Source organism: Anoplolepis gracilipes, chromosome 15 (genome assembly GCF_047496725.1).
Source record: "Anoplolepis gracilipes chromosome 15, ASM4749672v1, whole genome shotgun sequence".
In the NCBI taxonomy this organism is placed as follows: domain Eukaryota; kingdom Metazoa; phylum Arthropoda; class Insecta; order Hymenoptera; family Formicidae; genus Anoplolepis; species Anoplolepis gracilipes.
Window position 1 is genome coordinate 5,132,307 of NC_132984.1, and position 22,075 is coordinate 5,154,381.

A 22,075-nucleotide genomic window follows, 5' to 3' on the forward strand; every position below is an offset into this window, starting at 1 on the left:
CTTGTTTGCAACGGGGGAGGAGTGTGGGAGAACATCGAGAGGGAAGAAAAATAAAATCGCATCCTACAATATCTGGGGAGAGAACTTTCTTATTCTTTGTTTGAAAAATATGAAATACTCGCGTGTAAACAGAAACTGGAAGGACTGAAAAAAGTTTCATATCTTAAAGTGCCAATGAAAGATTCTAAGTACCCGAGTAGTTTACTACGAATTAAATAATGGCAAATAGCTCAAAACAATACGTAACACATTTATGACAAGTATTATAAATATTTCTACTTATTTGACTTTAGTTTAACTTAATAATATAATTTAATTTAAATATTTTTGTGAAATATTATATAAATATTTTATATTAAAAGAAAACATCTCGAAAATTGTATTCAACATGTTATTAAAATATAAATTAAATATTTTATATAATATTCATGATAAATAAAAAAATTAATATTTGTAGTAATATTTTGTAAATATTTCTCAAATATTTATTGCGATATTTATGATAAATCTTTCTGTTCAGTTAATTGATAAATATTTAAATAATTATTATAAATATTTTATGCCGTCTAGGATACATGTGTATGTATGTTGTTAATTTTTTTCAAATTTTCCATTATATCCTGGAGAGCAAATATCTTATGATACAAGTAACACATCAGAGCCCTGCATAGACAAGAATGTGATTCTTTAAGGACCGCGGGATCTGAGAGTCCTCAGGCAAAGAAGAAACTTTTCGTATCTTGGGGGAAGTTTTCATATACTTCGAGACGAGAACTTATGTGCCCTAAAATGTTTTACAGATTGCGAATTCCCGTTAATATTTTGTGCAACATCTTTTTTTACTCTTCAAAAAATATGTGTGTGAAAAAGTGAACTTGCGAATTTGCAGATACGACCTGATGGTGGGAGTCGTTCGCTCGGAAGCATATTTTTCCTTAACCGCCGACGACGCTCAATACGGGATCGAGGCTGACAGAAGGACGAGGATCCTGCGCGAATTCGTGCGGAACACGTACACGTATCATCAGCCGGAAATCCTGGCGACCATCATAAACGAGTACACGGATTGGGAGCGACCTGTCCAACATCCTGTTAATATTAGGTAATTGCGGACATATTTCGTTCACAATGAAATTTAGAGAAACTCTTTCAATTATCGTTATTTATTTATTCTAATTAATTATCATTAAATATTTAATTTTAATTTAGTTTTGTATTAGCAGTAAATTAAATCATCGCTACGTATGATTATTTACCAATTATTTAAGTCCGCTAATTTATCCATTTGTGTTTTATTATATTATTTAATAGTTATTAAAATTTTTTTAAATTATTATTGCAATATATTTTGTATTAATAATATGGCAGAACAATATTATTACAGAAAACATCTATTATTAGATACATACAAATGTAATTGTAAATTTCCCAAATATATTTCAACCGCAATTTTTTACCATCTGTTTTAAATTTATTTTCAATAAACGCGTTTGGGAAGATTGAAATATATTACGAAGAATTATGAAAGCGGATTATTCATTTCTTTTTTTTTTTCAGAGACGAGACCCTCGAAGCTCTGGGGGATGCGAATATTGTCGCCCCGGCGACGAGAACCGCGGATCTTCACAGCCAATCTCATAGGAATTCCTATCTATACGTCTTCGACTATCAAACGAAATTTGGAGACTATCCTCAGGTTTGTGATCAGCCGAGAAAATATTTTATCGAATAAGCTAGAATAAAAGGAAATTGCGAAAGAATCTCCAGACGCTACAGAACGCTGAGAATAAAAGACATCTGTGCAAACATATATTCAGATATATCTCTGATATTGTATATACATTTATATTAGTAAAAATTTATATATTATTGTTATCTTACAATTAAACAGAGATACACACGATATTTATATTAAATATTTATAAATATTTTTATTATTTATTTTTTTTTAAATATTATGTAAATATTTTATGTTTATATTTATGGAAGAATAAATACTTGTAACAATATTTTGTAAATATTTCTAAAAAATTTGCTGGGATATTTATGATAAATCTTTTTCATCTTTATTGTCTTACAGAGGATTACAAAAATATTTATAAAATATTCCAATAATTATTATAAATATTTTGTATATATTTTACAAATATTATGTGTATCTGAAATAATGCATTTAATTTAAAACTCTTTTTTTTTTCTTTTAAATTATGAGACTAGCACTCTAGTACACTAAATATTGATTTTGCCGTAATTGAATTTAAATATATAAAAGTATCGCTGGATATATATTCATCAAAAATTCCATTAACAAAAAATAAATAAGACTAGTTTACCTTTAATCTCGTTTATTTTTTTATTCTACTTATTTATACATCAACTACATTAAACCACATACGCGCACGCGAAGCGGAAGTTAGGATTCACCGGAAACGCAGCAGCATGGCGGTGACTCTTACTCCTATCTGATTTTAGAAACTTACGCGAGGGACGTACTACCCCCGTTCCTCCCTCCGTCATTCCCTTTCCTCCTTTTGCCTGCTCCTAGTTTCGAACTTCGAATGAATTTTGGTGCTGCGATTATTAATGCCACATATATTAGCAATATCCCCCACCCCCGCTTCCTCCGCGTTCCTCCACTGGAGGTTGTGTAACAAGAAACGGATGTGTGAAGGGAAATTCGAAAATTGCACCGCGACGATGAGACTAGTTATTACCGTTGCACGAAATTTCGAGATATTATCTCAACATGTGTTCCCGATGCATATATTAGCGATGCTCCGCGGCATAGTTGCAGTTATCCAAGCATATCATACACACAGATAATACGCGACGCGAATGTACGAGAGAGGGGGGAACGTCAAAGATGTAGGAGTTTCTCTCTCCTTCCCTCCTGTCCCCTCCTGCCCCTTTCTTTTTCTGGAAATACGAAAAGTAATAAAAAATTTTCCTCCATCTTTCTTTCGAAAGGTGGGAAAAAAAAATTTCTGAATAAATTATCACGCTCATATCGTATACCGCCTCGTATAAACTCGGAAAAAACCACGGTACAATTTTTAAAGGGAAAAGCCCGAAAGCGGAAGCGGGATCCGTCGAGTGGAGGATTTGAAATTCCACGTTCGCCTCGCAAGCACCTGCAGCTTCCATCCTCCCCCCCCCTCTCTCTCTTTCTTTCTCTTTTCCTCTTTCTCTCGCGCCGTCATTTCTGCCGGCACCTTTTGCCTTACACGATGCATTTTGCATAGGAATATCGTCTGGCACCTCGACCTAGCGATCACCGGTTGCCGTCAACCGGCGAAATGAAAGTGCATTAAACGTTCAACGCGCGCGCCCCATTTCCATTCCCCGCGCGCGCACCCCTCGTCCTTTTCACGTCTCGCAGGAGAGCCAACGAAGAATAAGGATCGCGCGTAAACGCCGCTACGAACTTATTGCACCTGCTAAGGATTGCATGCGGAAAAAGCCATTTCGGTCGCGCACGAAACACGATATCGTAGTGCCGGTAGCAATGCAACGCGGACGTGTTTCTTAGGGTGCATTCGGGGAACGCTATTAGCGCTAAAAACATCTGGTTCTATCTTTGTTACTGAAAATTGAACAAGGACGGAGCGTTGACAGCGTTTCCTCCAACAAACCTGTCAACGAGATACTCCTGAGATAATGCGTTTCAATCTGTCCGCGCGCGTTCCATTTAATTAATAATCATAAAACGCGAGCCATTGTAATATATTGATAATAATGTTAATTTGTCGAAGCGTAATTATTTCCCGATTAACGAATGATGATTTAATTACAACTTGATTATTGCCGTTACTCAATAAACGTGCGCCACCAAATTACTGCTAACGTGGACCGTTAATTCAATATTATTAGGTAATCATTTATGCGTTGCGTCACTGTAAAGACTAACTGCAAACAAAATGTCTGACATTTTTTTTTTTTCTTTTTACAGACACACTCTCCGAGTCTTCAGACGGAATTTTCGGACTTTCAAAAAAAAAAAAAAAAAAAAAAAATGATTAAGATTTTGTCCAAAATTACTTTCGGACACGCGGGTCTGAAAATTGTGTCCGAGTTCTTAGACAATTTTTTATTTTTTCCAGTGACATTTTAACCGGTTTCGCAGTGAAATTAAAAGCCTCTAGACACGAGAATTCGAAAGCGAGCTCGCGTGATTCGAATTTTTCGAGGACGCACTATCGTCGGGCTCGTTAAAATGACGGGCAAACGGCAGCTTTGAGGAAAAATCGGCCCAGGCATTTGTACAATCTCAACAGCGAGACCTCCCGCGTGGTAGATTCCACGAGTGCTTTCGTATGATCGAGCGCGAAAGAGGATCCTCTGGAAAAATTCTTTTGAATTCCGCGGTTAGTCCGGTCCACTCAACGTCTCTCGGTTGAACCAGTCGATTGAGCCTTTAAACGCGAAATAGAAGTTATCTCGAATAAAAGAGACCTTTACGCCTTTGAAGGAATCGTACACTAAAACGTTGTTATGCAATAGGGAGGTCGCATGATTTTGAAACACAATTGCATTTTATAATTTATATATAGTTTTAAATGTAATTATTTTTTTCGTAATTTTTTAATGCAAATTAAGCGAGAAAATTAATAATAAAAATTACATTATTTGAAATTGTCGAATACGATCCGGAAACGACCGAGTCCCGATGTGACGTCACAGTGCAATATTTGCATTCGGAGAGACGCTAATAGCGCTAAACAGCGTGAAATAGCGTCTCCTCAAACCTAGAATTTAAAATTTTCTTATACATAAATTTATAATAATATATATTTAAATTACATATATAAAAGATGTATTTTTTTTTTAATGCAAACCCCCTATTGTAGAAGAAAAAATATATGGAGATAAAAATAAAAACTGCAATGTATATATAAGAACAAAATTAAATCCCTACTTTTCTTTATTTTTATCCTTATCCCCAAATGTATTTATATTTAATTTAATTTACCTGTTTCATATTTTTTATACAATAATTCTGATTAATTGTCTCTGTCATATAGAGGCCGGGATGCATTCACGGAGAAGAGCTACCATATTTTTTCGGGGCGCCCCTAGTAGGTGGCCTGTCCCATTGGCCAAAGAATTACACCAGAGCCGAGATAGCCCTCTCCGAGAGCATGATACTTTATCTGACGAACTTTGCACGCACCGGGTAAGTCGTAAAAGTATAAAAGAGACGCGTCCGCGAAAATACGATGAAAACTTTGCCGCTATTATTATAATGATTGTTTCCTACCGCCAGGAATCCGAACGAAGGTACTCCCGATCCTGGACCCCTCGGCTCCAGACCAGAGAGGACCAAAGTCAAGAATATCGATTGGATCGCCTACGAGGCCGTCCACAAGAAATATCTTAGCATAGGTTGGCTTTGACTAAACGTTTTACCCTCATCCTTCTTACGTCAGTGAAATGCTTTTTTTTTTGGGGGGGGGAGGAGGGAGGGCGCGTTATATATTTATTTTGATGCGTCAAATTTTTTTTGGAAATATAATACAATATAACGAGAAATTTTCAGCGCACTTATCTTCATTAAGATATTTATTGCAATATATTTATATGAACATTTCTTTTTATTAGAAAGTTATATTCTGTCTGTCTTGTAGAGCTCAACAAATCAAAGTTGAAGAATCACTACAGGGCTCATCGTCTCTCTTTTTGGCTGAATCTAGTACCCGATCTTCACAAACCTGGCTCAGACGACGTTCCTAGGTCACATCATTTGCTTGATGCCGAACAGGTAATACGATCAAATTACAAGAACGATTACCAATTAATTGTCAGAACAAATCGGTCAATCTGAGTTGAAATTCAAGAAGAATTTTGTCTTTCAGGTGCCACCCAGATTCATCCAGAGACTGCCAACAACCGCTAGAACGACCACCTTGGAGGTGACTTCCATAGAGAAATCATCGTCCAATGTATCGACGGCCATGCCTAGCGACATAGCTTTTGAGGATACTACGGCTCAACCCGAAGACGGTTTCGCGGCCTATTCCACCGCCCTGAGCGTGACAATCGCGATCGGTTGTAGCCTGCTGATCCTGAACGTGCTTATCTTCGCCGGGGTGTACTACCAGCGCGACAAGAGCAACCACCAGCATCAGGGCTGCTCGAAGAAGCGCCAGGAGAACGGCCAGATGCCCAACAACATCTGCGGCGAGCTGGAGACCAAGACTGCCGAGCGCCATCACATCCAGCACATACCGCCGCCGGAGTTCGCCGACCTCCAGAACAATACCTGTCACGTGCCTATGCCGCCCCCGCCACCCAAGAACACGAAACCCGGCAAACCCGGCCAAAACCTCATCATCAGTCCAAATCAGCTTCAGCAGGAGAGCCTGGCCATGAGTGGTACCGGGACCCTGAAGAAGGGACACAATCATCCCCAGGTCATGGAGGAGCTGAGAGTCTGACTCTAGGAGACGGCGCGGCCGATGAATTAATATTGGCCGCGAGAGTAGATTAGAATCCCGAAATCGCCGATCGTCAAAGAAATTACCATTTCAAAATGAAGTTGTTGTTGTCAGTCTGTGACAATGAACGGCATCAGGGCTCTGAAGATGAAACACGATCGTTTTTTCAGATGACCAGGAAGCTGAGAACTGGATACCAAAACGTTTAGATTGGGCTTCTGAAATCGTCGAAGGTTGGAGGAAATCACTTCGAACTTGTCCGGTATTGTTCGTCATCGGTCTATCTGTGAACGAAAAATCCTGAAGAAAAATATGACAAGAAGATTAAGATCCCAAAAGGAAACCTGAAGCCAAAATAAGGAATCGCTCCGATAATAGTGTTCCTCCGAGACACTCGGCGGCGCGAGCAGGACAACTCTTTAAAGTTTTTCTCAAAGCGATCGTGACTTTGTCGATAGATAGGAAGTGATGAAAGGAGAAAGAAATGAATGAATGAAGAATCTTGATTGTTACGCGAGAAGTACGTGTTAGTGTGTTGTCAGCGGCGTAGCTGAAATTTTGTCTGTCTGCAAGTGGAATCCGCGCTAAAAGGCTTTTGTATAAAGAGCCAGAAAAGACTGGAGGATCCAAAAAGCTCGAGTCCGGAAACTTTGCCCCTGTGTCAGTGGCGACGCTGTACTGTTATCGTTTTCTACCTTTCGAATTTGTGCGACCAACTGCCGAAAATCACATAGTCTTTGACGGAATATCCGCGTTATATAAATAGAACTCTCTTTACCTTCAAGAGAAGAGAATTTTCGAGTAAACTTTTCAACAATGATTCCAAAAATTATTCATATATCCAATCAACTTAATTTTAATTTTCACTAATATAACGCGTAAGCTTTATATTACGTTTAATTACCTTCTTCGAGTTTTGCCTATACATTTTTTATATATATTTATATATGTATATTATATTTATATAGACTATATATATGTCATATATTAAATATTATATATTATATTTGTTATATAATATATTATAAATTATATTTATATATATTTTATATAATTTTATTATTTTTTTTTTTTTTTATTTATTATTTTAATTACTTATTTATTTTTATTTGATTTTATCTTATTTTATTAATCTATTTTATTTTATTTCTTTTTTTTTTGTTTCATATTTAAGAATTCAAATTGCATATTAATGAAGATTAATACCATCTCGCTTTTTCTTTTAAATATTTGTTAAAATTTTAATTAATTAATGTTGATAAATAATTATTTTAAGTTAGCAAAAAAATACTTTTGCACAACATAATTTTATTTTACTTTCTCTCTCTTTCTACATAATATAGACTGAAAATTTGTCGATTTGAATCGTGCCGATACTGTCCTCGTTCTTCCGAGTGATAATGATTATGACAATGATTCGAGTCGCTGCCACAATGATTTATTTCTATGACGTCGATCGTTCAAACGCTCAATTATAATCTGAATTAACCCTTTCCTTCTCAATAATCATGTAATTTCACATTTTCACAACAAATAAGTTTGTCTTTACAGCAAAAACTTTGATTTATAATAATAATTTCGTCTTTAATTAAAGACAATATTCTGTTATCTTTTTTTCTTTCCAAAATAAATTATGACATTTTATCATGATAAAAAACTTTGCAGAATTTAAAGAATAATCATAATAATTAATAATTATCTGAGAATAAAAGGGTTAAGCGGGCGATCGTAAATCAATCGAACAATCTTTTTTATAGTAAGAATAAAAAGTGTCAAATGATCGAAGGTACTTAACAGTATACTGCCAAACGATCGCGATTCACGGGAAAATTGCAAATCGTTCAATAAAAAAACCACGATTAGCCAGAATTCTCGAGGCTACTGCGATAAAAAAAAAACATATTTTATAAAAATAGAACAATTGCAAATTTAATCAATCTTTCTTATCATATTTTAGATGTAAACATTTCTGTGCGAGGCAGGCATTCGCATAAAAATTATCTATAGATACTTTATAAGAATTATCATCACAGTCGTACAAATTTTATTGGACGTCATTTCTCTTTAAATGTATTATCATTTAATTTTATTAATCGTCAATTTCGTATTATTTTTAAATTCGCCAAATTCCACAAAAAAAGAAAGAAGAATTAAATTTGGAGTTGTTCAATTTTTCAAGGATTAACGAAAGGTTTTCTCACACAAATCTACAAACGGCGACAGACTGCTGAAGGGACTTTCGAGCGCGATTTCGACTGTAAATAAAGATTAATTAAGCTTAAGTCTGTCGCTGACGCGCTGTTAACGAAGTAAAGAGGACCGAGGAGCTTCGGAATAGCTCCAATTGTAATAATATTGCACTTGTCGACGAAAGAGAAACGGTATGTCAGCGTAGTCGGAAGCACACTGGACGTAATTTTAAATTTGTATATAATTGACATTACAATAAACTATATAATAAACTATCGATCGTCTTAATTAATCAACCTTTCCCGAAAACCAAACGCGTTTTAACCAACTCACAAGAAATACAAATAATACTATTTAATTATTTAAAAAAAAAATAGATATTTAAATACAAATTAAAAAAAAAAAATATATATATATATATATACTTTAATTGTTATTAATTAATTTATTATTATTATAAATATATTAAAAAAATAGTGATTTAAATAAATCAAAATCTTCAAAAAAGTAGATATTTAAATATAAATTAAAATATACTATTAATACGTAGTATACATAAAAATATGTAAAATATATCTTATAAAGTAAAGTAAAACATATTTTTTATTTAGAATAGGTATAGAGGTATTTTTAGGAATTTTAGAGATTTTTCACAAAGTAAATGTGCGCATAATTATTTGGTGAACGTAAAACTTTATTCGTTCATTCGTTGAAGCTCTACTTTTTAAATAGTCGCGACACACATGATATGACAAGTTTGCAAAACTTTATTCACGAACCTCGATTCGGACTAACACGAGGCTTTATCTAAGACACAAGGTACAAAAAGATAGGGTTGGTTCCTTTGACAAACGAACCTTACGATCAGAGACACTTTCAGTTTGCTTTTACAGTGGCAGTTAAAGTAAAGCGAGTGCTTCCATTTTTTTCTCTCTTGCTTTTCCTCACAAGATCACTTTTGGAATTATTAATTAAAATCGACGTGATATACACTGTGTGTAATTTGACATATATACAAAAACTGTATACATGTATAAATAAAAAATAAATGGAAATTACGTAATATAAAGATATAAATACAGATTCTAAATAAATTAATAAACTTAAAAATTATATACATTATATATAATTAATTATATATATATTAAAACTAGAATTATAGTAATGAGAGAAATGTTTATCTTTTAATTTAATATATATATATAATATTACCCACATACACACAAGATTGACATACTTTTTAAGCAACTGTAAGTTTCTTATTTTTTGTTATTATAAATTTCGAATTAATATTCATTATTTAACTCCAATAATCGAAGATCGATTATTTTATTAACAAGTATTATATGTCATGTGATATATAAGGAACAAAACATTGGTCGTTTCGGTCTATCAGTCATTCTCGTTCCTCTGATCGTGATTCGTTTACAAACGAAAATGTTTATGTCCACACAAAACTTACTCTATCCTGTTCTTTACTACTTGTAATAATACAAATACCTGTCTACTACAACTACGCAGCGCGAAAGCCGAAACGATAATCCGTTGCTAGGACCTTGTCTTACGCTACAGCAAACAAGAAACAATAACAAAACCGCCCCTCTTCGCGCCACCTCGCAAAATAATACTTTTGTAACGAAGAGATTCTTTATTTTGAGATACTTTATTTATTTATATTTTTGTATAATATACAATAAGAAATGTACTCGTAAATGCACTTGAGGCTTCGGTCTAGCCGGAACGTTCGTTTTTTTATCATCCTGACTTAATTAGCCTAATTAAAGCTAATGCTATCATTTCAGCACTAGATATTAAATAATAAAATTAATATTAAATGTTGATATTAAATAAGAATAATATAAATATATTAAAAGCAGTGATATTAATATTAATATTAATATTAAATAAAGCTCTTATTCCTTTATAATATTAAATGTGAAAAATTCACTAGTTTTATAATTTTTTAGTTTAATATTTAATTTAAAAAAATTAAATTAATTGTGTATATTAAAATACAAATAAAAAAAGAGATATTTAATATTTCTTAATTATATATACGAAGATTGTATGCCAAAGAGGCGAACATTTAACGGCAGTTGAATATTAATTAATTAATGAGCAATTAAAATAGCTGTCCGATTCGTTACACGACGACCATTTCGACTAGATCGGCACATATGTGTTATCAGTTACATTAGATATGACAAAGACATTGCCCGCAACTTTTTTAGTTCCATCAATTCTTCGATTTTTTAAAATCTCTATCGCAAAAATTATACATAACTATTGTTTTTGCAAAAATCACACATTGCCTTTCACTCTTAAGGAATTTTATAAATGTTTACAAACTCGCTTTTTTATTTATTTCACGTTTCTTTGTGATTTTGAATTATTGCGGACAAATATCTTTTGCCGACCAAATTAAGGAATACGTCTAGAAAGCAACTGTATTTTTTAAATCTGGAAAATTTAAAAAAAATAATTAAGACCGCAAATCAATTTTAAAATATATTTTGAAAACGTAATAAAAAATGAAATTATTCTTAAATAAATTATTCTTAATTAAATTAATTAAATTATTAAATCTACAATATATATATTTGATTCTATAATCTTAATTCTTAATAAATTCTTTTAATAACAAATTTATAATAATAAATTTAATATAAACTTAAGCGAAAATAGATAAATTGATTAATATACAATATTATTGTATTATATATTAATTAATTATTATATCAACATGATGATGATGGGTCTAGTTGATGGTGAGATGATTGATTGATTCGTGAACGTTGGATCATTATATTATATTTGTGCTAACAAATCATAATCACAGTAACATACAAATTTAACATACACACGGGTGATGATTACGATGAAGCTTCGCGTGAAAGTAATTGAGTTTTCACATCTTGCCTAATTTAATTGTGAAACTTGCTAGATTCGTCCTCGGATGTGTTGCCTCGAAATAGTGCTCGTAAAAACCATCTCGCGATACATACTCAATATTGCTGTGCGATAATGTCGGATTAACGCTACACGACATGTTATATAGGAGCTGGCTAGAGAAACATTTTAGCGCATCTATCCGTTTGCACTATATAATTCTTTTAATGTTTAAAAATTAAACATTGCATATCTATAAATTTTGTAAAAATTTCATTGCAAAAAATTTTCTCTTTTTTTTTATTAAAAATATTTTTAAAAAATCCTTAAATTAATTTTTATTCTTTACTCTAATTAATTATTTTATTAATTTATGACCCTCTAAAATATACTAAATTTACTACATTTTCTAAAGACACAAAATAATAATTACTTATATGCCATAAATATAAATATATATATATATATATATATATATATATATATATTTTAATTTTATATTTAAAATAATATTTGTCATGATTAGACGATCTTTGAGTGCAAAGGGATAGAAACATTTCTACAGGATTTGTAGAGATCTCGCGTCAAGCACGGCTAATAATTTATTTCCCCGACAAGCCTCGATTAGTCATCTTCTAGAGAAATATTCGACGAGTGTTTACGTTTGGCGTAGCATAGGCGTTTCTCTTTGTACAAACGGCCAAACATTACGAATAATCCCAATTGAATTTGAATAATGCCCGAAATTTTACTGAAATTTATTAAAACTAATTTAAATGTATTTTATATTTACATATGTATATCTCTCTCGTTTATATTAATTACTCGTTTTTTAAAAATCTGAATTTATGGGTATTAATAATCTAAATTAGCACATACACCTCTATTTAATATAGTTTAAAAAAAAAATTAAAAATTATTAATAATTTAAATTCTTAAATTTTATTATTCACACACAATTTTAAATGTGAACCCTTTTCAGACATTTCCTCAGACAATTTGTGATTCTTTCATATGGTATCATTTTTTCCGGAGTGCAAATTTATCTATTCGATACATTCGGAATACGACGAGAAGACGACGGCTTAGAATATAGAAAAAAAAAAAAAAAAAAAAAAAAAGGATCGTGTCAAGTGACGAGTTTGGTCGTTTGTGCACACTTGCGTATCCACCGTCGGCCTACAGACTTGAATCTCGTTATCAAGTAGAGTCGCTTATTATCAAGAGATATTGAAAAACGTCTATAAAGATTCGTAATACACGGTACATTAGAAATATATCCTCGAACAAACACACTTCGCCTCGATAAATCGTGCTGTCTTTTGAGAAACTCGCGAACTCATCGTAATTAGCTTATTGTTAGTATAGCGACTTAATTAACTCCACCGAGGATGATTACTTTCAGTCATGCTTCCCCTGTGTTTTTTTTCCTCCCTCCACGCTCTTTAAGTACACAAACAAACTACCCTTTCGCAAGCTTCGGTGTTTTGTGCGCGTTCTTTTTTTTTTTTATTTTATTTTTTTTTTTTTTTTTTAGTTACAGACAGGATCTCCGAATGAAGAGACAGTGCGCTTAAACTTGAAAGAATGTAGCAGTGATTTCCACATCAATTAGGTAGATTAATTTTCCCTACAGCAATTTTGAATCAAATATAATGCACCTGGTCTTTCATAAAGCAATCATTAATATTTTCTTTTTGCAATTTGAAGAAAAAATGTCACATAATAATACAATAATATTTATTCTTACAAGAAAAATGTATTAAAATTAGTTTTATTTTTTGATCGTTCGAATACGTATGATAGTATTTATTTCTCTGCAGAAATTAATTTTAAATTAAACTAATTTTACTTGATTAATAGATTAATTTCAAAACTGAATTTGGAATCTAATTTTAAATTAGAAATTGTATTTTATATATACATAAAATACCTTATTCAATTGTTATAATATATATAATAGAAAAGACAAGATATATTAATATAAGATAAATAAAATCTAAAATTTAATTTAATTTATTTAAAAGATTTTTTTATTTAAGAGATTACGATTAAATAACTATTGCTGTAGATAAAAGACTACTCTCAAAGATTTGGGGAGACCTTTTAGAATTGTGATAAATAAAATTCATCCCAAAGATATTACTTGAAAGTTCTGATGACGATTATAAAAGTGTTACTTTAGCCCTTTAACCTTTTCCGCGTTAATCATCTTAAAAGCACTATAAATTTTATTAATAACATTCAATTGAATATAATAATCGATTTTCTAATAATAATTTTTGTATATAAAACTATACATATACATATAATAAAAAAAGAGTTGCAAAATAATTTATAATATAATCATAAAATTATTCATTAACACAAATGTCACGTGTAATTTTATTTTAGCGAGAAATTCGTTATTTCTAAAATATATATTTAATAAGAAGCGCGAAAGAGAGACTTTATACGTGAATATCGCAGCTGTCATCGTCTCAAGCTTAAACGTGGAAATACCCTGACGAAAGATGCGATCTCCTTTCTCTCGCACGAAGCCGACGCCCGAATGCAACGCAAGTTAGCTAGTATTAGATATCGCTCGAGTTCGTACTAGTAGCACTTGAAACGATATACTTAGAGCCCGAGTTCGGCGACGAGGGGGGGCTCCCTGTTCCCATAACGACGTTCAGAAGAAGCCAGCAGCGACTCGCGATGGTATGGTGATTCGGTGCTCGGGAGAGAATGACTGCAATTTTCTTCCCTTTTCGCTCTTCCCTTCTTTCTCCCTTCCTGAGGTTACAGTAGATGAGAATGAACCCTCCTAGCAGATGCAACCGCTCTCGCCCTCCGACTCGGAGCCGTTCTGCATCGGCGATTGATTCTGCAAGTCGACAGCTGTTTTTTGTGTGTTAAGGCGTGCTGGCACTTTTTCAACCTGCGTTCTGTCATCGATTGACAGTTTCATTCTTCCTTCGTTTCTCTCAAAATTCACGAATTAAATCAACTACATATATGTATTATATATACTTAAAAAATTAAATCATAGTGTAATTTGTATCGTGCTAATAGAAGGAACATGTGTCTCGAGAAATAAACTGTCAGCAAACTAACGCATTTTTTGCAATTTGGCAATATTATTGGTCAATAAATACATATTATTGCATTTTGTAGACATTTGATTGGTAGTAAACTTAATTAATGCGCGTTGATGAGGCGTTACAATGAGCTCTTACAAACCAGATAAAGAGTACATACAGTGTAATATTCTTAATGATATATATAATAATGACAAATTCTTTTTCTAGGATTAATCAAGTATTTTTTAGGTATTTTATCTACTCATTAATCAATTCGTCAAATCGATATAATCAGTTTCCCCCCTTTAATTTTTTCTCAATTAATAATCCCTCATCAGAGAATACAGATTTAATGTTATTACAATATCGCGAGTTATAATTTCTATCAAAGCTAAAAGATGCGATAATCGAGAAGTGTATAAAAGTTAAAAACGGGACGGAGAATATTTTCTAGAGCGACTACTTATTATGTGAATTTCTTAAGATATCAAATCTCTTATACAAAAAAAGATATTACAAGATATGGAATAAAAAGAAACATATGTTACAAAATTATTACAAAATTCAATTAAAGAAAAAAATTATTTGTTCAGACAATAATTTTAATTTATATATGATATTTAAAATTAATTTTTTATTAATCAAAATATGTTTTCAATTCAAGTTTATTATAAAAAATTCTCTTCACTTTTTTACAAAATGTATTATATTAATTATCAAAAATATTAAAATTTGTATTAAGAATTTTCCTTATAAACTTGTTTTGATAATGTTTAATAATCTTTTTGAGCATCTTAATTTAAAAAAAAAGTGATCGAATGAAAAGAAATCAGCAAGCCAAGCACAAGCAAAAATAAAAAAAAAATTAAAATAGATTTTTGAAAATCAATTTTATTCTCTTACAAGAGATAAAAAGAATCAGAAGGACAAAAGGAAAAATAAAAAAGCCATGGACAAAAAGCCAATATGAGAAATAATAAAGTTTTAGATCTCTTTTATAGTATTTTTTTTACATAAATTAAAATATTACATAATTAATAGAAAAATTGTTAACAAAAAAGACGATTAACATTTTAGAAATAAAAATTTTTTTTATATACGTCTTTTAAATTTTATTTAATTTTTTTATATGTATTATAATTTCAGACAAAAAAATTGTTTTTTTTTCCTGTTTGCCTTTTTAAATAAAATTACGTCGATCTAAAAGGAATACATAAATAATAAATCATCGAAAGAAAATTTAATACCTCCAATAAATGTGAAACTGTACAAGATTGTCATTTATATTACGTACTCTTAAAATATTTGTAGAAAAGAGATAGCTGCTAATTAATTATCGACAAATTCCGTAGAAAAATTTCTCTTAAATATCTTCCCTCTTTCTTTCTCTTTCCTTCTTTTCTTCTATTAATTTGTTATCTACTTAGATTCAGTTTGATGAGAAAAACGATTAATACATTTAGCTTTAGTTATATTTTTTTCTAGTATTAAATAGAGCGAGGATTTATATATATATATATATATATATTATATATATATATATATTATATTAGCTATCAGAACTTGATTTTTTGTTAAAAAAAAGTGGTTCAATTATTTTGAGGGGGGACTGCATTTACGCAACGTGTTTACAATCCGTAATCTTCAAATCAATGCAAATGTTGCTAAATATTATAAATGCAAATTGCAGTTGTCTTTCCTTGCAAACGTGTAGAATAATTAATATCTCGTTCTTAGAAACAACGATAAACAAAGATACGATAAATGCCATCTTTTTCTACCGATTGTTTAATGTGAATTTGAGCAACTATCGATGTTTAATTGATATTTAATTACACGAGTAAAAAAAAATACTGTATAATATCAAACAATTTATACATTAACAAACGAAATAAACTTAGGTAAACTTTGAAACCTTAATCGGGACCGTATTAATCCTCTTAGCTTTGATTTATACTAAATTAAAGAAAATTTATAAGAGTTTAAAAAATTATATTTTATATCCAAATAAAAAAATTTCTATTTTACCTTTTTTTTTAATATACAGTATTTCTCTCATCCAAAAGTAATTAAAATAAAATAAATTAGTAAGCTTTTAAATTAGTGTAAAAGTAATCTTTTAACTCAAATTAATTCGTTTCTTAATTTAAACATATTTTATATAATATTTAATTTCCCAAATTTAAATAATTTAATTGTAACATTTACATTCGATTTTAATTGTAGTAGTAATCAAATAAAAAATTTACTAATTTGCTTTACATTAAAGATCGATTAATATAGATAGAAAGCCGTGAGGATTAAGAGTCCTTTCTACGATCCGCTAGCATACAAACATGTCATTGTGTAAAAGCAGTCTTAAGCTATTGTGTGTGAAACTATTTCTCTCGTTTTAATAAGAATCGTTGCTGCTTTAGTGCACGTAGCCTTTCACGAGTTTTCCGACTCTGCGAAAAAGCACAGGCCAAATACAATCGGTATCCTAATATCCTAAGAGTCATTAACTTATAAGTTAACTTAGCTCCGTATCTTGTCTACCAATCAGGGCATCGAACGGAAATAGAATAATAGAATTTATAATTTCCCCGAATTATCTCGAAGAAAAGTAAATTAATAAATTAATAGTATTAAAATAGTTAATTATTTCTATAATATATTATAATATAATCTTGTATGTTTCCCAAGGAAATTTCTCAGACAAAATTTCTCGATTTTTTTCGAAGAAATCATAATATTGTTGAGTAAATAAATAATATATTAATATTATTACATATCTATAATATTTGTAATTATAATATATATATATATATATATATATTTATATAATATATACATGTGATAATATTAATATATCTTAATATTTACTTGTATATAATTGCTTATTTAAAAAATCGAAAAATTAAACCTTTCTCAAGAATTTCCTTTGAAAATCAATTTATATTTCTCGAAAGAGATTCCCAAACCGTTCCAAAATAATCTGGGACGGTTCGGGCCCTAGTCGAAACTTAACAAAGGCCCCTTTCGATTCGATTCGATACCCTGCTACCGTACACGACCGTAGCCGACGACGACTTAGCATGCACAACTGCTCTCCGAGGCTTTCAGTTCGATTGGAGTATCCTTGAGCACTACCTCTTGCACTACGAATTATAAAAAACATATTAAGGAAAACACAAAAGTCTAACACAAACAAATGGAAGATCCGGCAAATTGCCAAATAAATTCACTCTAGAAATTAAGAGCGAGAAATTGAAACAAACGGCTAACGAGTCCTTCCAAAAATTGTGAGAAATTTAAGAATTAAGGAAACGTTAATGTTAGAAAAATTATATACAAAATATAAAAATATATTTAATGATTATTAAAGAATCAGAACGAATTAATGAAGAGATTAGTTAATGAAAATTTGATGTCTCTTTAAAAAAAATATTAGATAAATAAAAGCGCGATGAGAACTTCATGTCCGATGTCCTGAAAAGAAGTACTAATAATTACGATTAATTAATTAAAAAATAAAAGAATTGCAAGATTAATAAAAAGCAACTTGTGTAATCGAGGAAATTACGAATAAAAAGATTCGATGGCAATTAAAATGCAGGATATTTTCAAGGCAATCGTATATAAAAATGGGTGAGATGGGACTTATGTACACGTGAAATAAGAAAGGTCGCCGCAAACGTTCCTGCAAATGTGTCATGCAAATTTTTCGTGCAGTAAGTATGTCTTACGCAAAGGATACTGTCTTCGGGTGGCTTGTTTTCGGTGGAGTCCATGCCCGGCAAAGCCGCCGCTACTCTTCTAAATAGCTAAAATAATAAAAAAAACGACAATAACTTTTTTATTCATTCCTTCACAGACCGAGAAAAATTTTTCCGATAAAGCAAAAAAAAAAAAAAAAATGAAAAAAATGGTTACCTGTTTCACGTTGTAGCCTGCTTTAGCACTAGTTTCGATGAACATCACATTTAATTCCTTCGCTTTCCGCTCTCCCTCTTCCGTCGAGACTTGTCTCTTATCACTCAAATCTGTTTTATTGCCCACTAGCATAATTATCACATCACTTCCTCTTTCAGTCCGCACATCGTCTATCCACTTGGATGTTTGGTGAAACGAATTGGCGTCTGACAAATGTGCAATCTTTATTTCATCATTCATTTAACGGATGTACCAATAACAGCGTTTGCCAGCAGTCAAATTTATATGTTATTACATTCTTGATTAAAATAAAATCACTATATATATATATATATATATATATATATGTGTTTATTAAAATAGATTATAATTTATGAAAATTTTTGTGCAAAAAGAAAATCAAAATTAGTGTATATTATTCGCAGAAACTTATTTTAAAAATTTTCTTTTGATTGAAAAAAATTAAAATTTAAAAATCCAAGATTTTGAGAAAGATTACAAAATCAAGAAAAATTTATAAATAAAATTATATAAAATCTTTTATAAATAAATAATGTTTAAAAAATGTATGTACTATTCGAGAAAAGTATAATACGTTCGAGTGTCAAAAACTCGAGACTGCTGACACACAGCTTTCCAAGAAACCGTATTCCTTATATACTTGATGCTTACTAGTAATATCGTAAACAACGACAGCGACTGTGGAGTCTCTGATGTAACTAGGTATCAAAGAACGGAACCGTTCTTGTCCCGCTGTATCCCACAGCTGTAGTCTGACAGTTCTGTCCTCGAGATACATAGTTTTGCTTAAAAAGTCTATACCTATCGTGGCCTGCAACATATCAGTACGTCGATATTAAAAATTCAATTAAACGTATAAAATGCAAATAAATCGGGTTTATTTTTAAAAATTGAGAGAAAAATTGAAATTATATTTAATATGAAATATTGACACTGTATTTATATTTTAAAATAAAAACAAAAGAAATTACTAATAATGTTGATTAAATAGGTTGCAAACAGGATATCATATAAAATGTCAAGTACATAAATTAAAAAAAATACTAATACTATAATATTTTAATTAACCCTTTTTAATACCAATTTAATTGACATACTTAGTACCAATAGATAATAAAATAATGTTTAATTAATTAATTATTATATTAATTATACATACATATTATAGAAATTACGTTTAAAACAAAATTAATAATCAATATTTTTCTATGTAAATTATTATAAAAGTGCATAAGTAATAGGAGAAATAAATTACATATTAGCGTTCTACAAATTTTTCTGTCTCTCTTACTATCCTTGTCGATCAGAAAAAGTCGATATCTCGATTCCCTACTGCCTCTGCTGCCAGCATTAGGTTTATTCGTTCTAACTGTACTTTCTTATGCTTTCTGTGTTTGAAATATTCATAGTTCCTCTCTTAAAAAATAATATAAAAAAGAAGCGAGAAAATGAAATATATAGAGAGTGCAATTGATACAGAAAGCGAGCGGACAATCCAAACCATAACAAATTATACATCTGGCAATCATGTTTCGATGGACGTGTAATTAAAATTGAATTAATTTAACATGGGGTGCATTGACACAATAACAGTTGGGAAAGAAATAACAGAGTATAAATAAAAGCCAAGCATTTCATTTGACATTCAATTTATTGCAGTGCAGAAATTAATGGTATTGGGAATTTGGAATACGCACAAAAATTTAGAGACATATTACTTTGTATTCATGCAGGCTAAATAATTGAAAGATTTTATTTTATACATGATATTCGTATTATGTGTGCTGATATCGAAAAAAAAAAAAAATGGAAAAAAGAATTAATTAATTAATTGTATAAAATTTGTTTTAAAATATTATAATAAAAAGTAATAGGACAATATAATCTCGGTTATTATTTCTTATCTAGAAAGAACTGTGTCACTAGATTGAGATTCCTAGATGATAATATTGCATGACAGTTTATAACCAAACACAATGATCCTCATTCAATAGAGTTTATCAGGATTGAAAGTCGGTTTTATTATCACGACAAGTAACGCGAATAAATGACAGCAGGATTTCATTATAAAAGGAATTATCTCTCACATAAAAATTTATCCGTTTTTATAAAATCCGATATTACAAATAAAATGAAACTAAAATTCTGAAAAAAAAAAATTAAAACAACAAATTTTAAACTTTATAATCGATTTTATAAATAAAATCGATTATAAAGTTTAATATAAAAATGTAAATTTGAAATAAAAATTTAACATGTTTGTATAAAAAAAATTAAAGATTTTCACAGTGCATTGTCATTTGTAAATTTATATATTTAAAGCAAAATATATTTATACACACAAATAATCCATATAACCCACTATGTACAATAAAAAAAATTGGCAACAATTATAGAGACTTAAAACGTGCGACAAAAATAATTTACACTCGATTAACGATTAAGGGACGAAAAAACCGTTACATACCTGGTATGTGTTGTCAAAGCTGTCGTACATAAACCGTGTAATAAGTGAAGTCTTCCCGACTGCAATAAAAAATTGCATGACTCATTTATCAACTCACATTTGCAACTTTAAATTGCTCTCAAACTTCTATCCTAAAATTCCTCGCAATTTTATGGTTTTATTTCAATTTTTAAAACTCTCTCGGGGGAAATGATCTTTCTCTCTTAAATTTATATCTTCCTCATATTACGATTATTATCCGATTCAATTTTAATTGTAGCGAAATTAATATTTAAATAATTATAGTAATAGAAAAATGTTAATTAAAAATCCGCTAAAAGCGCCTGTCGAGAGGTCGACCCGACGTACACGTCGTCGACGTCGGTGTATTTAAACACGCGAGCGAAATGACTGGGAATTTAAAACACAGCGACGCATAGTCATGTCAATGGAGACTATTGATCTATAACCTAGAAGGGTATCACGGACGAAGGGTAGTCACCCCGATTACAGGCCTGCTGGCCGAGGGAACCGGGTCTCGCGGCATCCCACCTCGGGGGCAGATCGATCCATATTCGGGGAACCCGCACTTTCGCGAACCCACACACACACACGCACACACACTCACCGCTCTGCTCGCCCAGAAAGACGAGCTTGAACTTCCGCAACGGATTGCCGAAATCGCCCGAGGACGACATGTTTTGTCCGTCTCTCGCTCGCCCGAAACGGATGCTTGGCAGGCCAGAAAGTTCGTGGGTTTCCGAGGGTAACGGAATATACGCAGGTAACGCAGATGAACACAAGCTCAATGGCCGGCCCGCCGAGTCATTTAAGCGATCAGCTGCGCCGGCTGATTCAGACAGAGTCTCCTCGCTCGCTCCCTCGGATTCGACAGCTTGACAGCTCGCGCGACGCTAGCTTGGATGCCACTCCTTGCGGCCACGTTTAACCGGGAAGTGACGTAGCGACGACTGGAGAGCCAAGTGGAAAACGCGGCGCCACCGATTTCCGAGAAGGGAAAGTGAGTTCGGTGAAATAACAAGGCTGTTCTCATGTAGCCTGGACGGACCAATTGAGAATCCTTCCTAAGCGCTCGACAAAATATGGCCGCTGACAGC

At 31.5% G+C, this 22,075-nt stretch overlaps 2 protein-coding genes across 3 annotated transcripts in view; one reads left to right on the forward strand and one right to left on the reverse strand.

The window, feature by feature from the left end:
- Nlg3 (Neuroligin 3) overlaps positions 1 to 7,353 on the forward strand; it is a 181,484-nt gene extending 174,131 nt beyond the window's left edge. Inside the window, exons 6-11 of the mRNA XM_072907326.1 lie at positions 890 to 1,102; positions 1,558 to 1,696; positions 5,022 to 5,173; positions 5,264 to 5,382; positions 5,625 to 5,758; positions 5,853 to 7,353. Of these exons, the coding sequence (XP_072763427.1) occupies positions 890 to 1,102; positions 1,558 to 1,696; positions 5,022 to 5,173; positions 5,264 to 5,382; positions 5,625 to 5,758; positions 5,853 to 6,434 (1,339 nt within the window). The 3' untranslated portion in view covers positions 6,435 to 7,353. The remainder of the gene's footprint in view (positions 1 to 889; positions 1,103 to 1,557; positions 1,697 to 5,021; positions 5,174 to 5,263; positions 5,383 to 5,624; positions 5,759 to 5,852) is intronic.
- Positions 7,354 to 13,872: 6,519 nt separating this feature from the next.
- Positions 13,873 to 21,924, reverse strand: Rab6 (RAS oncogene family member Rab6). Of its 2 annotated transcripts, none has more exons than XM_072907099.1 (6): positions 21,586 to 21,924; positions 20,979 to 21,037; positions 19,163 to 19,322; positions 18,491 to 18,696; positions 18,315 to 18,381; positions 13,873 to 14,393 (listed from the first exon to the last, which is right to left on the reverse strand). In XM_072907099.1, the coding sequence occupies exons 1-6, from the start codon at positions 21,653 to 21,655 to the stop codon at positions 14,320 to 14,322; spliced, it is 636 nt and encodes a 211-aa protein (XP_072763200.1). In that variant the 5' UTR covers positions 21,656 to 21,924; the 3' UTR covers positions 13,873 to 14,319. The 2 variants fall into 2 exon arrangements, with proteins under 2 accessions (XP_072763200.1, XP_072763201.1); XM_072907100.1 differs by lacking the exon at positions 13,873 to 14,393 and adding an exon at positions 16,153 to 17,715 and having other exon boundaries at positions 21,586 to 21,923.
- Between the last annotated feature and the right edge of the window lie 151 nt (positions 21,925 to 22,075).